At 36.8% G+C, this 22,939-nt stretch overlaps 2 protein-coding genes across 7 annotated transcripts in view; one reads left to right on the top strand and one right to left on the bottom strand.

Annotated features, from left to right (window-relative positions):
- Window positions 1-16,210, bottom strand: part of sdha (succinate dehydrogenase complex, subunit A, flavoprotein (Fp)) — a 27,062-nt gene extending 10,852 nt beyond the window's left edge. The window contains exons 1-10 of the mRNA XM_039737457.1: window positions 16,107-16,210; window positions 12,271-12,357; window positions 11,430-11,591; window positions 9,271-9,414; window positions 6,311-6,475; window positions 5,507-5,655; window positions 4,963-5,087; window positions 2,404-2,572; window positions 1,762-1,957; window positions 1,499-1,670 (exon numbers count right to left, since the gene is read on the bottom strand). Coding sequence (XP_039593391.1) covers window positions 1,499-1,670; window positions 1,762-1,957; window positions 2,404-2,572; window positions 4,963-5,087; window positions 5,507-5,655; window positions 6,311-6,475; window positions 9,271-9,414; window positions 11,430-11,591; window positions 12,271-12,357; window positions 16,107-16,166 — 1,429 coding nt within the window. The 5' untranslated portion in view covers window positions 16,167-16,210. The remainder of the gene's footprint in view (window positions 1-1,498; window positions 1,671-1,761; window positions 1,958-2,403; window positions 2,573-4,962; window positions 5,088-5,506; window positions 5,656-6,310; window positions 6,476-9,270; window positions 9,415-11,429; window positions 11,592-12,270; window positions 12,358-16,106) is intronic.
- On the top strand, window positions 15,563-22,939 carry ccdc127a (coiled-coil domain containing 127a). 6 transcript variants are annotated; one of them, XM_039737460.1, is made up of 3 exons: window positions 15,563-15,671; window positions 20,837-20,963; window positions 21,971-22,939. In XM_039737460.1, exons 2-3 carry the CDS (start codon window positions 20,846-20,848, stop codon window positions 22,654-22,656), a joined length of 804 nt encoding a protein of 267 aa, XP_039593394.1. In that variant the 5' UTR covers window positions 15,563-15,671; window positions 20,837-20,845; the 3' UTR covers window positions 22,657-22,939. The 6 variants fall into 6 exon arrangements, with proteins under 6 accessions (XP_039593394.1, XP_039593392.1, XP_039593397.1 ...); XM_039737458.1 differs by having other exon boundaries at window positions 15,564-15,671; window positions 20,834-20,963; XM_039737463.1 differs by lacking the exon at window positions 15,563-15,671 and adding an exon at window positions 16,298-16,501.

Raw genomic sequence — 22,939 nt, 5'->3', positions numbered from 1 at the left:
ATGATGCAGGCTTTTTGTATTCACTATTAACAGCAAGAACATATAAATTGTTTCCTGATCCTACTTTAGAACAGGTGCCGTAAAGCTGGCTTGTTTGAACAGCACAGTCCTTTGAGGTAAACTCCAGTAACTTTAAGTGATTATCTTTGTGATTTATTTATGGACATTGCAAATGCAGGACGTACTGGAAACGCAAGTCATTTGACTTCAAAAGGGAGTTCATTGGAAATTATAGGTATACGTGGATGAAAACAACCTTTCCCTTTTTGATTCCAATTAGAATAGTAGCCTCGATCATGCGTGAATGACGTGACAGTGTTGCCACATTTCTCACTACCTCGACATTTAATTTTTTTTCTCCAAATTAAATTAGAATTTACTGTTTTAGGGTTTTCCTTAAGTTTTTGTCCCACATTTCAATTTTTTTTGTTAATCACCAAAACTGTAGCTTTTGAATATTTACTCTTCCTCACACTTGGCGATTGTGTTGTGATGAATATCAGGACAGAAACTTTCTTGCTTATTTATTAGATGTCTTAGAAATTGCCAATTTATGCAAAACAGACCCTTAATAAGAAAACAAATGGATACCAATCATGATCCATTAGTGCAATATTTTTGACATCTATGGATTTTTAGTTCTGAACTGGTAGATAAAGAAATTCATTCATAATTATACAAGCAGAAACCTACAGGAACAATACTGTTGTATAATTATTTCTAAAAAAAAAAAACTAAAAAAAAAAAAAACTACTGGTGTTTTAGTACAATGTCAAGAATGCAGGAAACAAATTGAAAAAAGAAGTAACAGCAAAAAGATTTTTAAGGCAGAGAAAAGGAAAAGAAGCACTGTATCCTTACTAGTTCACTGGTGTAGTTGCTCAAGTTTAGTATTTAAAATGGCTTTGCCAGTTTATTAACAGCTGACAGCTACTCAGTAAAAACAGACCTGAAAGTAATTTGCTATGTGAGAAATAGACAGCAACTTTCCCTAACCAGGTGGCATTTTTTATTTAAATGCAAAGGAAATATATCAACAAGAAACAGAATGGGTGTAAACATATAAAACACATTTAAATGTCCAAATAAAATGGAACACTTTCAAAATTTTAATACCACATATTCTATTAATTATGCTGTCTGAGCCACGTATTTTGTCCGTTATGTCAAGTAGCAATGAGCACAACACAGAAGCCTACTTTAAATAGAATAGGTAGGCAATGAAAGGTGGTACACACATGCATGTCCACACACATACACACACACACACACACACAATTAAGAAGAAACAGCAATCCTAGTAGAATAGGAAGAGGCCAGAGACCCAAGGCGAAAAATAATAAGAACCATGCCCCTACTGCTATATCAGATTTCTGAAGAAAACACTGAACAACATATAGTATGACAAAATCAGCTACAAAATATTACAGTCACTCTTTCAATTTCTCCAACCATTGTTTAATTACATTAGCTAAAAAGGTCTGTTAAAGCTTCTTACCAGGTTTGCAGGTTTCAGCAATTGTGAGTGCACAGGCACGACCAAACACAACCAGATCAAGAAGCGAGTTTGCACCAAGGCGATTGGCTCCATGAACAGAAGCACAGGCTGCTTCACCGCAAGAATAAAGACCAGGGACAACTTTGTCTTGACCATTTACATGAGTGATTGCCTAGATTTGCAAACAGATTTGTAATATCAAAGAAGCATAAATAAACTGGGTGAAATTTCTTCAGTACATGATTTAGCAAACAGAAACCCACCTGTCCTTTAAAATTCGTTGGAACGCCACCCATATTGTAATGAACTGTTGGGAGCACAGGGATGGGTTCCTTTGTCACATCAACACCAGCAAATATCATGGCTGTCTCAGAGATGCCTGGTAGTCGTGTCGCAAGCTGTTGTGGTGGGAGGTGATGTAACTGCAGATAAACATGATCCTTTTCAGGTCCACAGCCTCTGTAATTAGCAAAGAGAGAGTCTAAAATACGCAGATACAAAAAAAAGCATTCTTTCCAAAAAATATTTTCATAAAGAACTCAGTTTTGTGAGGCATGCCCTGCACAGTAATCCAAAATGGAATGCTTCACCAGCCAGGGTTTGTCATTGCGGCCAGAGAGCATCTACTGCCCAACACTGCTGAAATGAACTACATTTTAAGTTTATAGTGTGAAAAATGTTATGGGGAGAATTGAAATAGACTATTATGAATTTAATTTAAAGCTTCAAAAATCTGACAGAAAAAGTACAGTGAAGTGCATCTTTCATAAGGCGCTGTACAAAAAGTGTGTCACACAGCACAGAGTTTAACATTAAAATTAACTGACCATGTGGTTAAAGGAAAACTACTAAAATGTTAAATATTAGGCAAGGTTAAAAAAAAAAAATGAAAAATAGAAACACACCTTCCTTCTCGAATCTCAATAGTCATTGAACGAGATACAACATCTCTGGAGGCTAAATCTTTTGCCACTGGTGCATATCGCTCCATAAATCGCTCTCCTTCACTGTTAATAAGAATGCCTCCTTCACCACGGCAGCCTTCTGTAATTAAACAGCCTGCACCATAGATCCCTGAAATGCATTTTAAAGAAAGAATACTTTAAAAAATTAAAACAATGAAAGTAGGATTTCTCTAGAACATTTATTACAAAACTAGCATTTAGCATATATCATTACATGCTACACCTTCTGCTAAGCAAATGATTTAAAAACTATATGATATGACAAGAATTAGTTTGCATTAGTTGAGAAGTAACTTAAAAAAAAGCAAATACAATTCTTTACAATGTAAAAGTACACGGTTCGCAATTTAAACATAACCATTTAATTACAATATTTTTATATTAAACAGTCTCAAGTTGTGTATACCTGCATAAATATATTTTTTTTTATGTTCTTTCAAACATCTATGCAAATGTGCACAGCACAGCAACCCATTTGAGAGAATAAAATAAACTGAATTTTAAAGACATACAATGAAGTGCCAGCTTATTAGATACACCATCCCTTCACATAAATTCTACATTCCAGCACATCATACAAAACATGATAAGTGGTGTGTGGTTTACTCATGCAGACCATAATTTCTAGCACTAGTTAACTGAGCATTGGAAAGGGCAAAATTGCTGATCTTAATGACTTTGAACATGGCATGAATGTTGGTGCTACGCGTTTCCGTTCTAGAAACTCCCAACAGATGAGGTTGTAAACTTTTCACTAATGGCCATTTCAAGGGTCTACAGAGAATGGTCTAAAAGTTAAGAAACTTCCAGTGGTAGGAAATCTTGTGGATGAAAACAATTTGCAAATAAGGGAGGACACTGAGAATCATACAAACAAACAGAAGGGCCTCAACTCGGCAAATCACACCTGAGTTCCATACTGTTGTGCAAAATGTCATCTCAGAACACACCACTTATTGAATTTGTCTTGAATGGCCTACAACAGCTTAAGACCATGTTTAATGCGGACATCTATGAGTGAAAGCAAGGAACCACTACTTCCGTGGGCACAGACGCATCGAAACTGGACCACCGAGGACTGGAAAAATGTTGCTTAGTTGGACAAATCAAGATTCCATTTCCATTGCGCTGATGGAAGGATAAGAATTTGGCACAAGCAGCGTGAGTTTAATAAGCCATCCTATTTGGTGTCTGCATTTGCATAGACTGATGGCGGCAATGGGACAGTGTGGTGAGTGCTTTCCAGGTGTATATTACAGTGCCAGATACCCCCTAAAAACGTACTGCTGCTGATCAAGTTTATCTCATTATGGTTACAGTTTATTTATATTTGGACATTTCCAGTGTGATAATACATACCACAAAACATGCATCGTTACCAAATGGTGCTGAGAACATGAGAGCAAGTTTTCACTGCTTCATTAGCCTGCACAACCTCCAGACCTCAACCCTGTCAAGAATGTTTGGGATGAGGTGAAAAGAGCAGTTTGCAGCAAGACTGTGAAGCGGTCTAATTTGCCACACTTGCCCAACAGACTCATTTGTGCATGTCAGAGCATTCCTAAACAACACATCCAGTATCATGTAGAATTCATGCCCAGACAAATTAATTCTGTTCTGATGGGTAAAGGAGACTCACCACCATAGTAGTTAAGTGTATACCTTTTAAAAAAGAAAAATAAATAGTAACTCTGTGCATATCCAAGCTGGCAAGGCACAAAAAATATTTTACATGCAATGCAGTGGGTCACAAAAACTATGTGAACTCAACTTACAGATTTCCAAGGAGCAGAATTTCATCAAACTACAAAATCTAAGATATTAAAAATAAATGATTCAAAGTATTTTAGAGCTCACAGCTGAAGTGTAATACTAAAAAGTAAATTTAATTAATGAGGTGTATTTTTTTAATTATGAAATATTGTCATTCTTGTTGTTACTGTAAGGACTGTTCCAAACTTAATATTGCCACTCAACATTTAACCAAACAAAACAAAAGAGACTGTATCTAGAAAGTCACAGCTCAAACATTGTCATTGTTTACATGCATTGTGCTGTAGTAACAAGTCAAGAAAAATGACACCTTTGATTGGCTAACTAAAAATATTACAATATGCAAGCTTTTGAGGCAATCAGGCCCCTTCTTCAGGCAAGATGGGCCCGAGTTGCCTCAAAAGCCTGCATATTGTTATCTTTTTAGTTAGCCAATAAAAGGTGTCATTTTTCTTGACTTGTTACTACATTCATAATGGCCAACATGGTACAACACCCTAGTACTACTAACATTGTTCTGCAAAGCACTTTAAGATAGTGCACATTTTCTGGTGAACAATATTAAACACACATCTAAAACACTAAAGCATTGCTGTAACTTAAAACTGAATTAACTGAAGCAATTCACATCTGTACTGCATAATTTGTAACTCGTGGACAGAAATCTTGGAAGACAATAGTTAGTAGTAAAGCAGGTGAAAAATAATGTTCACAATGTATTAGCACCTGTGGGATGGAACTGTACAAACTCCAGATCTTGAAGGGGTAGGCCAGCTCTTGTAACCATTGCTGCACCATCCCCAGTTGTGGTGTGGGCTGATGTACAGCTGAAGTATGTGCGACCATAGCCACTGCAAGTAAATAGATTGCAAAAATTTAATACATTATGATGTGATGACTGGTAACACTGCTATCTAGCACCCTAAACTTTTATTGACATATGCATAGGCCAACATGTAAAGAATGATTAGATTCAAATTTTCATTTGTATTGACTTGGATTTCATTAACTTTTAAGCATGTTCCTGAAAATATTTCTAATAAACAAAAAGCACACAATAATTAAAGAGCAGAATCTCCTATTGTGCTAATTTATACCCAATATCTGAAAATAAACCTGGAAAGTGTAACCTTTTTACCATGTTTACAATGTAATTACAGTACTTTTAATTCTAAAATTGTTACAAAAAGTTAAAAACAAATTATTCACAACATCTTATCGATTAATTCTGAATAACTACCTGACAAAATAATTTATAAAATATGCTTACCCTGTGGCAATAACAGTGCTTTTGGCTCTAAAACGGTGGATGGATCCATCTTCCATGCAAAGTGCGATAACTCCTTTACATTCACCATTTTCCATTAGAAGATCCAGAGCAAAATATTCAACAAAGTAGCTGGTATCATACCTTAAAGACTGAGAGGGAGGAAGAGAGGCTTGTTGTAGTTTCTTTGCTCTACAATAAGTGAATGAAGTGTCAATCTTGCCTCATATAGCACCTACAAGCGTGCTCACCCAAAACCATTTCCCTCCTAACACAATTATATGGCTGCCCCTGTTTTTCGCCAGATTAAAAATCATTGGGTTTTCTCCATTTTCAAAAGTAATCCAAAAATTCAGTGTTCATCTGAAGTTATTAAAGAATATCTGTACATTTTAAAAACAGGAAAAGGCTTGATTTACTCAAGTGCTTTCTTTTATTCTTACTTGTTTCAGATATGCAATTTTAAGATTACAAATAAGGAGAAATACTCAATTGCAAATCACAATGAAGATGTGACTCCTTTTAAAGATATACTTATTTCACTGTCTGCTAAAGTATGCAAGACAGCAGACAGTCAACAAACAAATGGATTAAAATTACATCCACTAAAAATGTTAATGGATCCCTCTATTAAATATTAAGACGCCAGTAAAAATCTGTGTTTACATTAACCAGTAGTGCCTCAAATGTCACACATTACCTGGAATATTTATACCAGACACCTTGTGGTAATACGATAGATAGATAGACAGACAGACAGACAGACACGTAAATATCAATAAACAAAAAAAGGTAACAGTTTCTTACACGGCCGTACAGAGTGTGCAATAAGGAGTGTCCTGTTCGATCAGCCACGCAGCAGCATCTGTGTGCCTGACCTCCTTTACCAAACTTGAGACTCTGTCCACCAAAAGCACGCTGATAGATTTTACCATCTTCTGTTCTGCTAAAGGGCATCCCATAATTCTCTAACTGAAACGAAATAAAAAATACATACATACCGGTCGTTTTACTAGCGATTGCAAATACATTTGTACAGAAAAACTAGCAAGAGTCATTGGCTTGAAATAACTGAGAAAGCAATCTTTTTATGTACTCATATAGTATGTAGTTAGAAAAAACTAAATGAACAACAAGGCATCATGTAACATTAAGAAGAAAAATTTCTTCTAAACCAAATAAAAGAACTGTTGTTTATTGATGATCTTGACATTTTCTTGCCGAGTGAAAGTTATGGAGGATAAGGAAGGAAACCTTTTCAGTTATTGTTGCATAATAGAAAGTGCCCTATGCCACGTGATACACCACCACAACACAGAACCCAGTTTGAGAAGGTTGTAACAAGTAAACAAAACAAAAAAAAAAAAAATCATTGTTGGCTGCATAGATATGCACCAATCACTAATTAAAACCTGCTATTCAAAATAAGCAAATACAGTAATTCTTACAGATGGAATATTTACATTAAAGTGCACAATAGCAGACTCAGAAAAACTTTTGACCCCAAATAAATAAATAGCACACCAATTTACAGCCTGATATTATTTTAATAATCATTATGACTATTATGTGCCTTGTCATTTGCAGTTTTATTTGTAAAGTTTCAATTTAAAATAGCCATTACATAATTGTATAATTAGTAATAAATTATAACCACTGTCTGCTGGTCCTATGTTTTACTTATATATCCATTTCCAGAAGAATAAAACACAAATATGAAGTGTACTAGTAACAAATGGAAAAAAAAAAACCTTTGATCTTTAGATTTGTGCACATCACAGTCACATTTAATAATTTGTACTGCCTAGAAAATCTGTAAGCTCCCCTTGAAATGATATGCTAAAAATATATTATAGGTCAGAAGCAATAAACCCATTTACTTGTCTTGGAACACTTGAAAACGAGTATATACTGTATGAATAATATGGCAAAACTCACCACTAACACTGGTAGCTCTGATGCACATTGTGCATGCAGAATCTGGCTCATACCACTTCATTCATACATTTTCTGTATTGGAAAGCTCATCTCTACTATATAATAAAACACTGAGGTCTGTGTGTATGTGTGTGTCCAGTCTCAGCGAACAATCTGATTGTCAGTTTCACATTGGTGATTTAATCAAAAGAGGAAATATCAGACATACAAGGAGGAGTAAAACTGCTGGAGCCATACTGAAATTTGCCTTAAAAGATGAGAAGTATAAAAGCCATTAAACGGGCAAGCAAGGCGCCTCTTAATAACAACAGATATTCATGTTTTTTTCACATTAGTGTTACTATTGATTTATTTTAAGGCGTTTCATTGATTTTCTACAGCTTAAAAATTTCAATCACTAGTTGCCACTTTTGTTTACAAGGTTTACATGGCCAGGTTTTTCATGGCCTGGTCTGCATGGCTGGCATTGACAGAATATTTAGTATGTTCATATTTTAGGTTTGCAACTCTTGTTCACTGATTCATATTGCATTATGGTGCTTAAAGTGTTTCAGCATTTATGTCTACTATTATAATAAAAATTGAATACTGAACTATTGTCAGTTTGTCATTTTTGTCTTCCTAATAATCTAAGCTAAAAATAAACTGTGGAGTTTTACTAGTTTTATAGATTTGAAAATTTCTTAACAGTGCAGGCAGTGACACCCAATGGCTGCCTCAGTCAAATGGAAGCCTTTGTGATCCAAAGCTCCTAAGGCAATCACGTGACCTTCTGATGTTATATAAGCATAAAATCTTGTTGGATAGTTCTACTATAATGATTTTTTCTGTTTTGAATAAGATTGTAACATATTTAAACACGGTGCTAAAATTTCTCTGCATAGTAGAACATCATCCACATTTATGAATGTAGAGGTACATGCCAACCACCCCACTCCCCCCAAAATCCATAAACAGTCAGAATGGCAATAAACAAGTGATACAAGAAAACATTCATACAATATTACCTAATGGATTCTCAGAAATACACTCTTCTCTTGGCTTTATAGTTAGGGCACAGAATTTAAGTATCCTCTGTGACACTAGACGGTGCTGTTGCTCCTTTAACCCGATAGAGGAACATCCAGGACACCAGGTAAAAGCACAGAGGTTTTTTTAATTCTTTCCCTTTTCTTTAATAGTGCCTCCAAGCACCCCAACCACCATACACAGGCAAGTAATACTAATAATTACAATAATAACTATAATCACCCCACTTAATTCTCTCCTCCACACCTCCCAGCAAGCTCTGTCATCTACCTCCCAACTCCGGCTCCCTTGCTGGGTTCCCCAACAGTCCTTTATATAGTACTCGACTTGAAAGTGCTTCCATTCTTCCTCTCACGTTACTTGCCAGCACATCTGGGTCAAATGGCTTCAGTTTTCTTCAGCCTGGAAGTATTTCAGGGCTTCCGTCCCCGTGACTTGGGAGTACTTACAGTCTATATGGAAAGTAAAAATCCCCCTGTCTCCCTGCAGCATCTCCTGGTGCCATCCACGGTACCCAGCAGGGCTGTGAAGCTGAACTCCATATCCCATGGTACCCTGCGGGAATCCGGAGCACCGCTATGCTGCAGGGAAATCGCCATCTAGTGTCCTGGGGGAGGCAGTGTCCCAAAGTAGCTGCCTTCCCCCATCCTTCCATTCTTTGAGCGTCTTGGCCGGGTTGAGCTGCCGGCCGTCCATCACACCTCCCTTTTAATTAACACAGGATGTTCTTTTTGGCCTTGGTCTGCATTGAACCCACCAAAACTAAGGCGCTATAAAGAAAACATTTTTTTTCTTCTTACCTCAATAACAGCAGCAGGTGCCTGCTCGGTCATGTAGTGGATTGCATCTTGATCTCCTAACCAATCTGAACCTTTAACTGTGTCATAAAAGTGCCACCTCCAGTCATCATTCTCCATATTTCCCAAAGCAGCATTTATTCCACCCTGTATAAGGAAATTTAATAAAACTGTTATAGCCAAATTGATTCATCAAGAAGAAATTAGTAACTGAATGCATTTCTTTTTTTCGCTGTGGCATGCTGGGGGAACAGCATGGAAGTGGCAGACATCAGGAGACTAAACAAACTAATTCAGAAGGCTTCCTCTGTGGTAGGAGAGAAACTGGACTGCTTGGAAACTGTGGCAGATCAGAGAATGTTGTCTAGGCTTTGGTCTATTATTAAAAATGCAAATCGCCCACTTCATAGTGTTGTGGTTGGACAGACGAGTGTTTTCAGCAGTAGACTGACTAGCAGCAAGTGCTCCACTGAACGTCACAGAAAACCCTTCCTCCCCACAGCCATCAGAGTCTATAACTCCTTTTCTGGTCCCTCACCCATACTTTAAGCCATTACCCTCTTTCTTTATTGGATATCCAGGTACATTTTTCAAGTACTTGAAATGTGCAACATACTATCTGTTCTTGTGCAATAAATTGTCTTCTCTTCACATGAGAATAACCTTATTTGTTCTCAGAATGTGCAATATTAACTTAAGGTGCAACACTCTGCACTCTAGTTTGATACTTACATTTATTATACTTTATTTATATTTACATGATTACTTTATACTTACTCTTAGTGTAACAAGTCCCTTGTCTGTTGTTAAGTTGAAACATAAGTAATTTCCTTCGGGATTAATAAAAAGTTTTCTGATTCTGATTCATAAGTCAATATACAGTAGCTAGTTAATATAAGAATTTGAAAACACTGAGTCATCTCACAACACTCTCCATTCCTATTTTATCTTAGTATGTGTGCCGTTAATTTCAATGTTTGAAATCATGTAATAATTAATAACTGCTCAATTTTATATCCAAAATTATTTAGACAGACTTTTTTTTTTTACAAGTTCTGTGTAGAATATGTTTAAAGGCACAGAACAATTGCATTAAAGAGAAATTTGTTTGCATGCAGCTCAGTGGTACAAGATGTAGTTGAACACGACTCATGGTGCTTGGACTCCGATTTAATTAATTACTGAGAAGCTTTTTGAGTCTATTATGCAAGCTCTCCCAAAGTTTTCATTTATTTCCTCTGGAAATGTGTTTCTTTCCAAAGCTCAAAGGAATGGAGTTAGGTTACAAATTAATATACTTGTAGCATAAGCGACTGTTTCCTTATAATGTTGTGTAGTACTGGTCATGAACTGTATCAGTTGTTTCCAAAACAGGATGTAGTTCCGTTCTGTCCTGAAGCAGATAAAACAGATTGATAAACTGGGTATTTGAAGTTAATGGATAACAGAAAAACATTAATATACTGCCTTACTAGAAATTCACAAAAAGAATGTGTAGAAAGCACAGAGCTACCTGCATAATAGGGAGATGAATCAAAACGTAAAGGCAATTTGAAAATGATGGGGTAACTGTAACAGATACCAGTCGTTACAATACAACACATTCACAATGGCTTATGGGAAGTTCAAACACACAAAGCGCAACGCTCTGCTGTTCATCTAGTTGAAGCCAAGGTCAACTGAACATGGACACTCTGCTGTACAATAGTGAGATTTCTTTGAGAAGAGGGAATGAAACCTGCTGAAATTCACAGAAGGATGTAAATAAGGATTCTAATGCCACTCTGTACATGTGACAATAACGACCCCAATAAACCTTAAAGCTATAGCTCAGGTGTACACCATTCAGGGTCAAAGGAAAAACAAACTGTTCGATACAAGGTGCAAGACAGGAGGAGCGAAACCTGGTTTAAATTTCATTAGAGTTTTGGACTAACATATCCAAATACACAAAGGATATTATGTGATTCAACTGAAGGAGGCCATTCATTCACACATGCAGTGAGTAAGGTACATTGTAGGAATGCAGGTTATCAAACATTTGGACCCATACACTGTGTGAGAGTGGCAATGCTTTAAAAGAATAATAGAAAAGAACAATGTAAGCACTGTGATTCAAACTGTGTTCAGGTAAAGTTTTTCTCCACCTTTCTTTGCCTTACCTGTGCAGCCACTGTGTGGGACCTGGTGGGAAACAGTTTTGTGATACATGCTGTGTTGAAACCGGCCTCGGACAAGCCAAAGGCTGCTCTTAAGCCGGCTCCACCAGCCCCCACAACAATCGCATCAAACTCATGGTCAACGACTGGGTACTGGGTAGATATCTGCAAAAGACAATCAAGATAAGAATCAAAGTAAATGACAAATAGCTTTGAGATATAACACAATGCTTAAGATAGAAATTCTACACACATTAGCAGGAGACCACCTGCATTAGAGTAGTTGTTGTTTATGCATGTATCTTGGTAAGTTTATTAGACTAATGCCATTAAATAAAAGCTTAACCTAAGCTTTTCATTGTATGTTTTGAGGCATCTCCTGGTATTATAAATCACACTTCAAAGAGAAGATTATTTCCATTTTTAATTTCTGTCTAAATAAACTTGAATGATCAAATGTAAAGCTGAGACAACTGGAGAGGTGAAGGATCACATTTCAGAAAATGTCAACACCACATACATTGGTGTCAGGAGTTTTAGAAATACTGGGGAATCCTGCTGTAAAAGTTTAACCTATCATTAGGTTACATAGTCTAGGAACCTACAGAATTTTCAGTTAACCCATTTATAAAATAATATTTAATCAAATAGAGAATCTCGGACAGTATCAGTATACTGCTGCTGGATTATGTGAATTTCCCCTTGGGATTAATAAAGTATCTATCTATCTATACTTATAAGAAAAACACAATTCAGCGGGCTTCGGTTATGCACATAGTCTTTTTTTCCTACTTGCTCCTTAAATAATTCACATTCAAAATTTGCTTCAAACTGATTCACTTACTGCATTTGATATGCTGGCGGACTTCTCCTTCTTTCCACTAATAGTAAAGTGAAGCTGTCGAGAACCTCCTTGGCAGGCTGCTGGAATCTGTGAGAATGAATAGAAGGAAAAAAAATGTAATACCAGAACAAAAATTTATTTTTAGTGTTATATGAGAATTAAAGGACAAGCAAAAAATTTAAAAAACCTTTTAATAAACTGATTTGCACCAAAAGTACAGTATTGATGTTCTGACTGTCTTTTACCAAAGCCAAGTTTCTAACTGTATTTCATCCATCCATTATCCAACCTGCTAAATCCTAACTACAGGGTCATGGGGGTCTGCTGGAGCCAATTCCAGCTAACACAGGGCGAAAGGCAGGAAACAAACCCTGGGCAGGGCACGCGCGCACACATGCACACCAAGCACACACTAGGGACAATTTAGAATCGCCAGTGCACCTAACCTGCATGTCTTTGGACTGTGGGAGGAATCCGGAGCACCCGGAGGAAACCCATGAAGACACGGGGAGAACATGCAAACTCCACGCAGGGAGGTCTCCTAACTGCGAGGCAGCAGTGCTACCCACTGTGCCACCATGCCACCCAACTGTATTTCAGGGGTCTAGCAAATTATATTTTTTTAAACTCCGATCTGACAAGATATCAAATAATTTTTGGAATGCTTCTGGGTGCATATTAAAGATCTAGAACAAAAATGTTTTACAGCTCAACTCCTTTAAATATAGTTGGTTGGTACATGAATCCGAATGAACTCCTTTCTTACCAGGGCAGCTTATTTTTTAATTAAAAAATGGGTCATTTAAAGACAATTCATTCTGCAAAAAATATACTTGCAATCAGAAGCAGTGGTCCAACTTACATCAAAACCTACTTACAAAACAGGGGACACAAAAGCAATAACTCACTCCAAACCAAATGAAAGATGCAAAATTTGTCATTGGCCCAAAATAAAACAACAATGGCTGTCAGTACAAGTGGTTATGTATGCCTCATGGCATGAAATCATACACTATGGGTGCTTATTATGTTGCATCTCTGCTAGCAACAAGGATCTCTTTTCTGACTATTTCTGGTAATGGAAGGAATGTTTGGGATTTGATGCTGTATGAGAACAGAAAATGGAGGTGTGAAGTGTTTAGCCATCTCATGGTCCATGCAGCCTTCTGGTGGACAAAATCAAACAATACACTCTAGGCATCTTCTGTCAATGGGTAGCAATGGTGTCAGTCCCCCTGACCTCAATTTTTGTAGACAACAGTCTTAAAAGTGTTAAGCTAGACAGTAGACCTTAAATATACAGTAGAACCCCAATTATCTGAGGTAATGTGGACCAATGCTACCTTGGATAAAATGGATGGGCATGGCCATTTCAGCTTAACAATTACAGACATAAGACTTTGCCAATTTATTCGTTACAGTATCGGTGTGAGGCTGTTTTCATTCCTTTGTAGTGTGGGATCATTACTAAAATTTAGAGTTTGGTGTTGATATCAGCTTTCAGACCTCAGCACCAGTATAATGAACCCCATCCCGTGTAACTCCTCCTGCCTCCTCGGTGTGTCACACTACTGCACCACACTATGTACTGCATCCCTCTTGACAGGCGTGAAGTCACAATCATGTTGAACTTGAAGCAATAACTACAACCCCAACAACCTCCCGCCCTTTTTCCCCCCTTACACCAGTCATTGAGTAAAGTTTTCCCTTGCTGAATCAAGTGCAATCGTCAAGAGTTCACCCTTGTTTGCGAATTAAGCGTGACAGTCAGAGTGAGGGTCCCTCTTGGTGAATGAAGCAGCACAGATTACTTCTTGATGAATGGGTGAATGGAGCGCATGAATCACATGGTGGGATGGCAAATTGAGTGCAACCCACTACCATTATAAACAATAGCAACTTCCGACACAACGGCAGCCCAATGGCTGAGAACCACCGTCCTAGGGGTTGTGATAGGAAAACCACATGGACATTTGGGTAGATGCAGAAACTTCACAAAAGTAAATGTGTTCAGGGTTCAAACCAAAGTGCTGACTCTGTGATGCATTAGCACTAACCACTGTTCTACCATTCTGGCCACACCATCTTTTCTTTGTTAATGTTTTCTTTTGTGAGACAGGCACTTTTTTTCTATAGAAATGTTACATGTGAAGAAGATTGCATATGAAGGTCAAAAGCACTGGAATGATGAACTACATAAGAGAAATGTACTCATATTGAGGCTCTCTGCATAGGTGAACATCCAATGAGATGACAAAAATAGGCATATGTACAGTGGATAATAATGAAGCATAATCAATATAGAAAGAACACATCATTTAGAGCTCATTTGTGATAAAGACAAAGGCTCCTGTGGTAATCCTTCATGCACTTCTCACCATCTCTATCAAAATCATACAAGAAATAGATTCAGGAAAGATCGTTCACACATAGGTACTTTTACCTCAAATATTTGACCATCCCTTCCTGCTGTCCTACCATTCACGCTTCCTCATATACTGGTCATGACCACAGGCACTAATCATCAGTTGATATACAACTTTTTTAATGCCCACCTCATCATCTCTTGTGGCACCCTGTCAATTGATTTTTTTTCCAGATACACATTCATAATGCAGCTTTTATCAATTTGCCTCATGCTTCTCTTGCATTAGTCTGACAACAAAAGATCACATCCATTGCTGCCTTCAAAAGGTATGACAACCACTTTCATTATTTTACTAAACATCTTTTAGGATGTTTACATTATTAGAACTAAATAATTTTTGGTGTAATAAAAATTGTTAATTTTTTTTTTTTAAAGTTACCCAAACTAGAGACATAATTTTTCAATTCTCTCATTTGTTAGTTATCAATGGAAGTAAATTGAGTAGTAAAACTTAAACAAAACCCTGAAAATCGAGTTTGCTTATCTCATGGGTAAAATAAATGGAACAGAGTGACAAAGCAATGCATTCATTTCATAGCGTCATATATTAGATTTACAGAAACAAACTGTGCAAAAACTTCACACATTTAGCGCGTTCAGTTGTAACATGTATAGATTAGAGATTAAGGCGCAAGAACATTACAAAATAAAATGAATATATCTGCAGTAAGCAAAGCACCGCCAACATAACTTGAATGACGACGCATTACCTAATGTTTAACAATTTTCAAATATGCCTCCAAGAAGATGCGCACTTCGTATTGCACGCAAAGGGGGCTGGGCGTGGTCTCTGACACTGTCGCATCCGCGCCGATCTAGCATTCTATTCGTCAAAAGCCAATAAGCGCCCAATCACCTGCGGCGGCTGTGCAGCCGTATCATAACAGGAACTGGCCATTCATGCACCAACCATCATGACCTTCATTAGTCAAGTTCGTTATTTAAACAACTAAACTTTCTTTCCAGTAGGCTGGTAAGTTTTATTATTTACCCCACGGACTACATCATCTATTTGTTCAGATAGGTCAGTTAATGTAACTGCATGTATTTAATAAAATGTTATTAAATTAGGCCTATGAAAATATTGAGCATATTGTTATGCAACATAATACGTACTTTAAACTTATGTCTAGAATCAGTTTTAACTGCAACATCATAACTGATGTCACCAAGCCTATTACGTAGACGCAGGCTTGAAATTATTAAAAACCATCCGGTATTTGTGCAGACAAATCTGCAAATATAAATGTATATATTGTTTTATTAAATTAGGCCTATTGAAACATTAAAATACTATCATGTAACATAAAAAAAGTACTTTAACGTAGGTCTACAATCCGTTTTAACTGCAACATCACCACTTATGTCACCAAAGCCATTCAAGAGCCGCAAACTGAGCAATACTAACAGTTTTAGTCGACAACAGCCTCTTCGTAAAGATCCGAGACGCTCTGCAGACGGCCGCCATGATTTCCAAGTTGAGTGTTGCGCATGTGCAGCAAAGAGCATGAATTCCCTGTTCTGCCTGGAATGTACCATACTGTAACTTAGAGTGGCTGTTGTAACAAGTACCTGTAACACAATAACATATTTTGAACAGGAAATAAATCAACGTTATAACATGTATTATATTTTTTTGTAAATTAGTGTATTTTACTAAAACGATTAAGTAGCGCTAAGAGTAACACTTAAAAGAGTACAGATAATAATGAATCCCCCCTGGAGTATTGGCACAGCTTTCATGGCGAAGCGTGTTTGTTTGATTTTTTCAGTTGAAAGTGAAAAGACTGGAATCAAGCCGAGGTAAGGGCTTATTAAAGGTGAGAGCTTGACATTTAGTTTACAAATGAAATTTGTGTTGACTCTCGGATATAATTGTTACTAACTGCATAATGTAGAAATAAAGCAAACGTATTCTGTGAGAAATTCGACAATTCAAACTTATTCGTTACCTTCATGTTAATCAACGTAGTACAAGTATTCAGCTCGGTACGAAGGGTTATTAGACACCGTTTCCTTATTCTGCACCGCATTTTCGACAAAATATCATGAATATTATAACTGTCGTAACTTGCAGTTGCCATATATTCTGAAGACTTCAAGTCAGCGATTTGTGGGATCGAATGTACCTCGTGATGGACCGGCGGCCCCGTCAAGTGTGCGGTTCCTGCCAGAACTTTAACACTTACCTTAATATCAATCAATGCGTCATTTTCTATAATGCCTTTTTTAAAATCTTTTACGATGTACTGAGACAATTTAGGAACACCCGGGCATCTTCATCTGTGCTAATTCAACAAGTCCAACAGGGCAAGCTGGACTCCACCCTTGCTTGCTGTTTATCATTCGGGTGCCACACCTGTTCAGCTCATAGCTGCAAAGTTCTTCAGAGGGTGGCGAGGTCTGCTCAGAATACTACTGGAGGATCGTACATATTTAGTTTTAGAAGGACGTCCAGCACAGTCCCCATTCTCACTCCATCGTTCAGGCATTAGCCAAGGTAATGAAGTACAGTACTAAACAATCGTTCATTAACATCATAATCATTCAGCTCCCTTTAACCGACATTACTTCTCTCTGTCTGTTTTTAAGTATGGCGGGTATATTATTTAACAGTTTTATTTACTGCCATACTACTGTCCCTATTGTATTTTAGAGTAGGCTGTAAATGTGAACTTTGTATTTGAGAGCTCTCATACTTGACACTACAATGTTAAAGGCAGCTTGGTGAACTGGTTAAGGCTTTGGTCCTGAAGCCCCGAGCTTGTGGATTTAAATTCCGCTACTGACACTGTGTGATCATGAGCAAGTCACTTGACATACCTGGGCTCCAATTGGAAAACCAAAAGAAATGTAACCAGTTGTATCATAAATACGGTATTGTAAGTTGCCATGGGTAAAGGTGTCAACCAAATAAGTAAATGTTTAATTGATTGGAGAAGACTGTACATTTACAAGTACATTGAGTTTTGTAATGCTAAGAATATTTGCTTCGTTCTTATTGACATTTATAGCGATTCATTACATCTTAATATTGTGGTCATAATCATTACATATGAACCCTTTGAAATTAGTTCATTTTTTTTTCTCTGTATCCTCCTGACTAACCAGTATGAGAAAACCTTCGGATGATATACCATTCAACTCATCTTGAAGTCTAGCAATGCAAAATGTCAAGCTTTTTGGGGTCCCCCTTTATTTTTGGTACTATCTCTGGCGATCTGAAAACCCCTCATTTTTTGGCCATATTTTGTGCTGGCAAAAGGAACCGTTATAATAAAGAGTAAACCAATAGGTGTCTTCAGCAAAAATGTTCAGAAGGACTTTGAGTTGTCCATGCCACATCAGCTAACCCCAAGAGATCACCCCCTAATGGGATACGAGGGGTCAAAGTTACTTCTTTTCACAACAATTATAAAAAATGTTGATTGGTAATATAGGCATGTGGAATGTCATTTTATGCGATTTTGAGGTTGCTAATCACAAATATGATATGTTGTTATAAATAATTTCAAATCCTGCCATCAGTTTAGCAGCAGTACACGTTTATAATGAATGAATGTAAATATTTTTTCCTGTTTTTTTTTTATTTTTATTATTATATCTTCTAGGAAAACCTGTAATCCAATCTCTACGGAAGCATATTAGGGCCACGGTGAAAAAAAAAATCTAAATGTCGAGATTAAAGTCGACATGTTGACTTTATTCTCGACATTTACTTTGAGATTAAAGTCGACATGTTGACTTTATTCTCAACATTTCCACTTTATTCTAGTAATTTATTTTGTCAGTAGAATGTCGCAAACTAAACTTCATCTTAAAATGAATGTTTAATTTACTAGATTTTTCTCAAACCCCGTCATAAATGAATGTAGCACATTAAATGCTTTATATTAAGTGTTTCCCGAGTCAGTTGTTAATCTCTACGCACTACTTAAACTGACTTCCTCTTGCACTGAGAGGTGCCGGCAGCGATCGCCGAACATTGACTTCCATGATATTCCTGCTCTATAAACATTCAGAATACTAAGGTAAATACTTGATATCTTTTTCACGATGAAATGCATTAAAGCATGGGTGGCGGGGGCACGGTGTCGTGGCTGTAGTGCTACTCCCTTGCATTAAGGGGTCCCCAGGTCTACGTTCAGTGTAGAAAACTTTATGGCATGTGTGATGAGGCTCCAAAAAACTGGACATAGGAATGGGTATCGTACAGGATTAACTTAAATATTGTGTAAATGTTGGGTTCGTGATGTGGTGATTGGAGACACGAACACAGAATTCAATGGATATTCTTCTGAGTGGACTTTCTTTATTGCATGCATGCTGTCTCTATCTGACGTACCAAACCCCCAGTTCCTATCCTTCTTTTTTCTTTCTCCACATAACCAATCGCCACACGATAAACGTCTTTGTGAAATTAAAACTAGTAATAAACTTAGACCTCACAGTTTTCAGAACTTTAAAAAAAGTCTTTGTTATACATGTTTAACTAAGCCATCCATTCAGGGTTGCGCCCATCCCAGCAAGCATCATGTGCGAGGCAGGAGTAAATCCTGAACGAGGCGCCAGCACATCGCAGGGTGAATACGAACAACATATACAGTAGCAGGGTCAATAATACATAACAAAACCCAACATCCCATATGACTTTGAAAGGAAACTGAAGCACGCCGAGTAAACCCACCAGAAAAACATGCAAATTCAAGGCAGAGAACACCTGGGACCCCATTGCTGCGAAGCAGCAGTGCAACCACCACGCTACCTTGCCCCCACATGCTTTAATACATTTGAAGTTCTAAAAACTCTGAGGTCTAAGTTTATAACTAATTTTAATTTCACAAAGATGTTTATCGTGTGGTGATTGGTTATGTGGAGAAAGAAAAAGTAAGGATAGGAACTGGAGATAGAGATAGCAGGCATTCAATAAAGAAAGCCCGCTCAGAAGAACATCCATTGAATTCTGCGTTCGTGTCTCCGATCACCACATCACGAACCCAACATTTGCACAATACTTAAGTTAAACCTGTGCGATACCCACTCCTCTATCCAGTTTTTTGGAACTTCGTCACACCTGCCATAAAGTTCTCTACACTGAACATACACCTGGGGACCCCTTAATGCAAGGGAGCAGCACTACAGCAATGCGACCATGCCCCCCGCCACCCATATTTAATACATGCTTTAATGCATTTCATCGTGAAAAAGATATCAAGTATTTATCTTAGTATTCTGAATGTTCATAGAGCAGGAATATCATGAAGTCAATGTACGGCGATCGCTGCCAGCGCCTCTCAGTGCAATATGAAGTCTGTGTCAAAGTCAAAGTGAACTTTATTGTCATCTCAACCATGTACAAGTATACAGATAGGCAAAATTGCGAAGCTCAGGGTCCACAGTGTAACATGATATGCAAATAATAAATTAAAAATAGAATTAAAATTTAACAATTAAAAATTAAAACACAAACAAGACAAGACATTGTCCAAAGATAGGACAAAGTAGTAGCAGCAATATTGATGTGTAAGATATGTAATATAATAAATAAATAAATAATAGATATAGATAATACAGATAGATAGATACTTTATTAATCCCAAGGGGAAATTCACATAATCCAGCAGCAGCATACTGATAAATATTATCAGTGTATGATAATAGTTGTTTAAGACGATTAAGAACAGAGTCGGGGAACACTTAATATAAAGCATTTAATGTGCTACATTAATTTATGACGGGGTTTGAGAAAATCTAGTAAATTAAACATTCATTTTAAGATGAAGTTTAGTTTGCGACATTCTACTGACAAAATACACTACTAGACTAAAGTCAGCATGTTGACTTTAATCTCAACATAAACGTTGAGTATAAAGTGGAAATGTTGAGAATAAAGTCAACATGTCGAATTTAATCTCGACATTTACATTTTCTTTTTTCTTCACTGCGTCCATATTTTTTTTTTCACCGTGGCCCTAATACGCTTCCATAAATCTCAATATATTTAAACGAAAGAATTTTTTTTAAATAATTGGTTTAAAAAGGTTAAAAAATTGTTGAATTCATTTTTTTAAATTCACATTTGGAGTATTTTAAACTTATTAAATTACTAATTTATTTACATTTTTCTGCATTAAGTAGTGTGGCCTCATGAACAATCTTAACGATCCTCCAAGATGGAATATTCAGCCTGATCAACAGGGAGATGGTGGTGGCAACAAATGGAATTATGCTTTCTTGGTTCCGATGTTAGGACTGGCTGCCTTTAGTAAGTGTTTTATTTTATTTTATTTTTTTTTACTTTCTTGATAGCCTAAAGTGAATAGCACAGTGTTTGAATCAGCCTTCCATATGCTCACGGTCTGTATACTGAACTGAAAGTTCTATTTCATTGGTGCAATAAATAAGACTAGTAATATTAGTAGTAGCATTGTCACATTTGTATGTGCAAAGTGCTTTAAATGCAAAACAATTTCGATTTGTTTCTGAGCCTAAAAGGCAGTTTTTTTTTTTTTTTTGTTGGCAAAACCAATAATTCCTGACATGAATACGTCTTTAGTTTTTAGTTCAAGTTTCACTAACTTGCTGGTTCAATTGTCTAAATTAAGTTGAGGCTTTTTAGCTCTGTATGACATTAAGGTCTATGTTTCACAGTTGTAATGGTAACCAAAGATGCCTAATGCTGTATCGTTTTGGTATTGTTGTATTTTAAAATAATTAGTAATTCAGAATGCTTATTAGTCACTCATTGTTAATTTTAATGGCTTTTCCTGTTTTCAGGAAAGTGTTGTGGTAAAGAAAAAGCTTTAGGCATATAGTGGTAAAACTGTTTTATGCATTGCAAATAAAAGAGACTCGAGAAATATTTGTAAAATTATACTATCAGGAAAATATAAAAGAAGGCCTAAAACCATAATTTCTACATCATAGCAAATTAAACGAAACAATATAGATGTCCCTATTGTTTGTACAGAAGTGATGGTGTTTCAAATGACCATTTTTATATTTCTTGCCAAACTGTTTAAATACAACTGCAGGTCAGGCAGGTGGCTTGGAAACAGGGAACAGAATTAACTGTCATATAAGTAAAGGAGGCCTTTATTTATTTATTTATTTAAAATAGCACAGCATTCAAATACTTATTTTCATATATGTTCAACTTATATAGGCTTATATGCGCTGAAAATTAACCTACCACAAACGACAGGAACTTCCTTTGGCACAAACAGAAGTTTTTAGTCAAGTGATATTTTAAAAGTACATTTGTTTTTGCAGGATGGATATGGAGTAGAGAATCCCAGAGAGAGGTACTAGCAGCAAAAATTAAGTATGAGGAAGATGCAAAATTAATAAAAAAGGAACTTGAAATGAAGTACTCAAGCACTGTCACAGAGACCCGGCGGACTGTTGCCCACTTGGAGCTTGAACTAGAGAAGGAGCGGAGCCGTGTTAAAGGATATCGTGATGCTCTCGTGTCTCAGAGCCGCCAGCTAATTGAAGAACGGAAGCGGTTGCAGGAGGATCGTGAGAGTATTGATCGAGAGAAACAACAGCTGCTACATTCTGGGGCAGCAGCAGCACTTTACAACAACCTCGTGGAAAGGGAAACCAATTGGCAAAGTAAAGCCATGTTAGTGATAAAAGAGTTTGAAAATGTCCTGGTTGAAAGACAGAATGCATTTTGCAGTTTTCGCCTTCATCGAGATAAAAGATATGAAATTGAAAGAAGTTTACTTGTGAAAGCTGCTACAGAGCCAGTTGCTGTTGATTTGAACATTGAATCTGATCTGAAAACAATTTTTAGGCATGATAAGCACTGTGCTGACATCTTAAACACTGACAAACGCAAAAATGGAAGACTAATGTGGCTGTACTTGAAATATTGGGAACTACAGGTTGAGTTACAGAAGTTTAAGAAAGTGGAAAAATCCATCTTGGGTGCAAACTACAATGCTGAGTGATTCTATGGGTGTGTTATAAATAAACATATTAAAGGTTGTAAAACATTTTCCTATAACATTATGCACTGTGAATTCAACATGCTTCTGCTGGCAATGTCAGTCTTTGAAATTTGGGCTCCTTGCACTACTGGTTTAGCTCATGGAAAGATAGGTGTTAATTGTATACAGGCTCGTAATTAGTTTATAAATGTGACCTTAGACTTACTGCTTAAATTCCCTAAATCACATGTGCTTAATTAAAATAGTAGTCCATTTGTTCTTGTTCCTATTTTGTAAAAAAAAA

The sequence above is a fragment of the Polypterus senegalus genome, chromosome 15, assembly GCF_016835505.1.
Source record: "Polypterus senegalus isolate Bchr_013 chromosome 15, ASM1683550v1, whole genome shotgun sequence".
NCBI lineage: Eukaryota > Metazoa > Chordata > Cladistia > Polypteriformes > Polypteridae > Polypterus > Polypterus senegalus.
The sequence above is the reverse complement of the archived record's forward strand: the minus strand, read 5'-3'. Positions and strand labels throughout refer to the sequence as shown.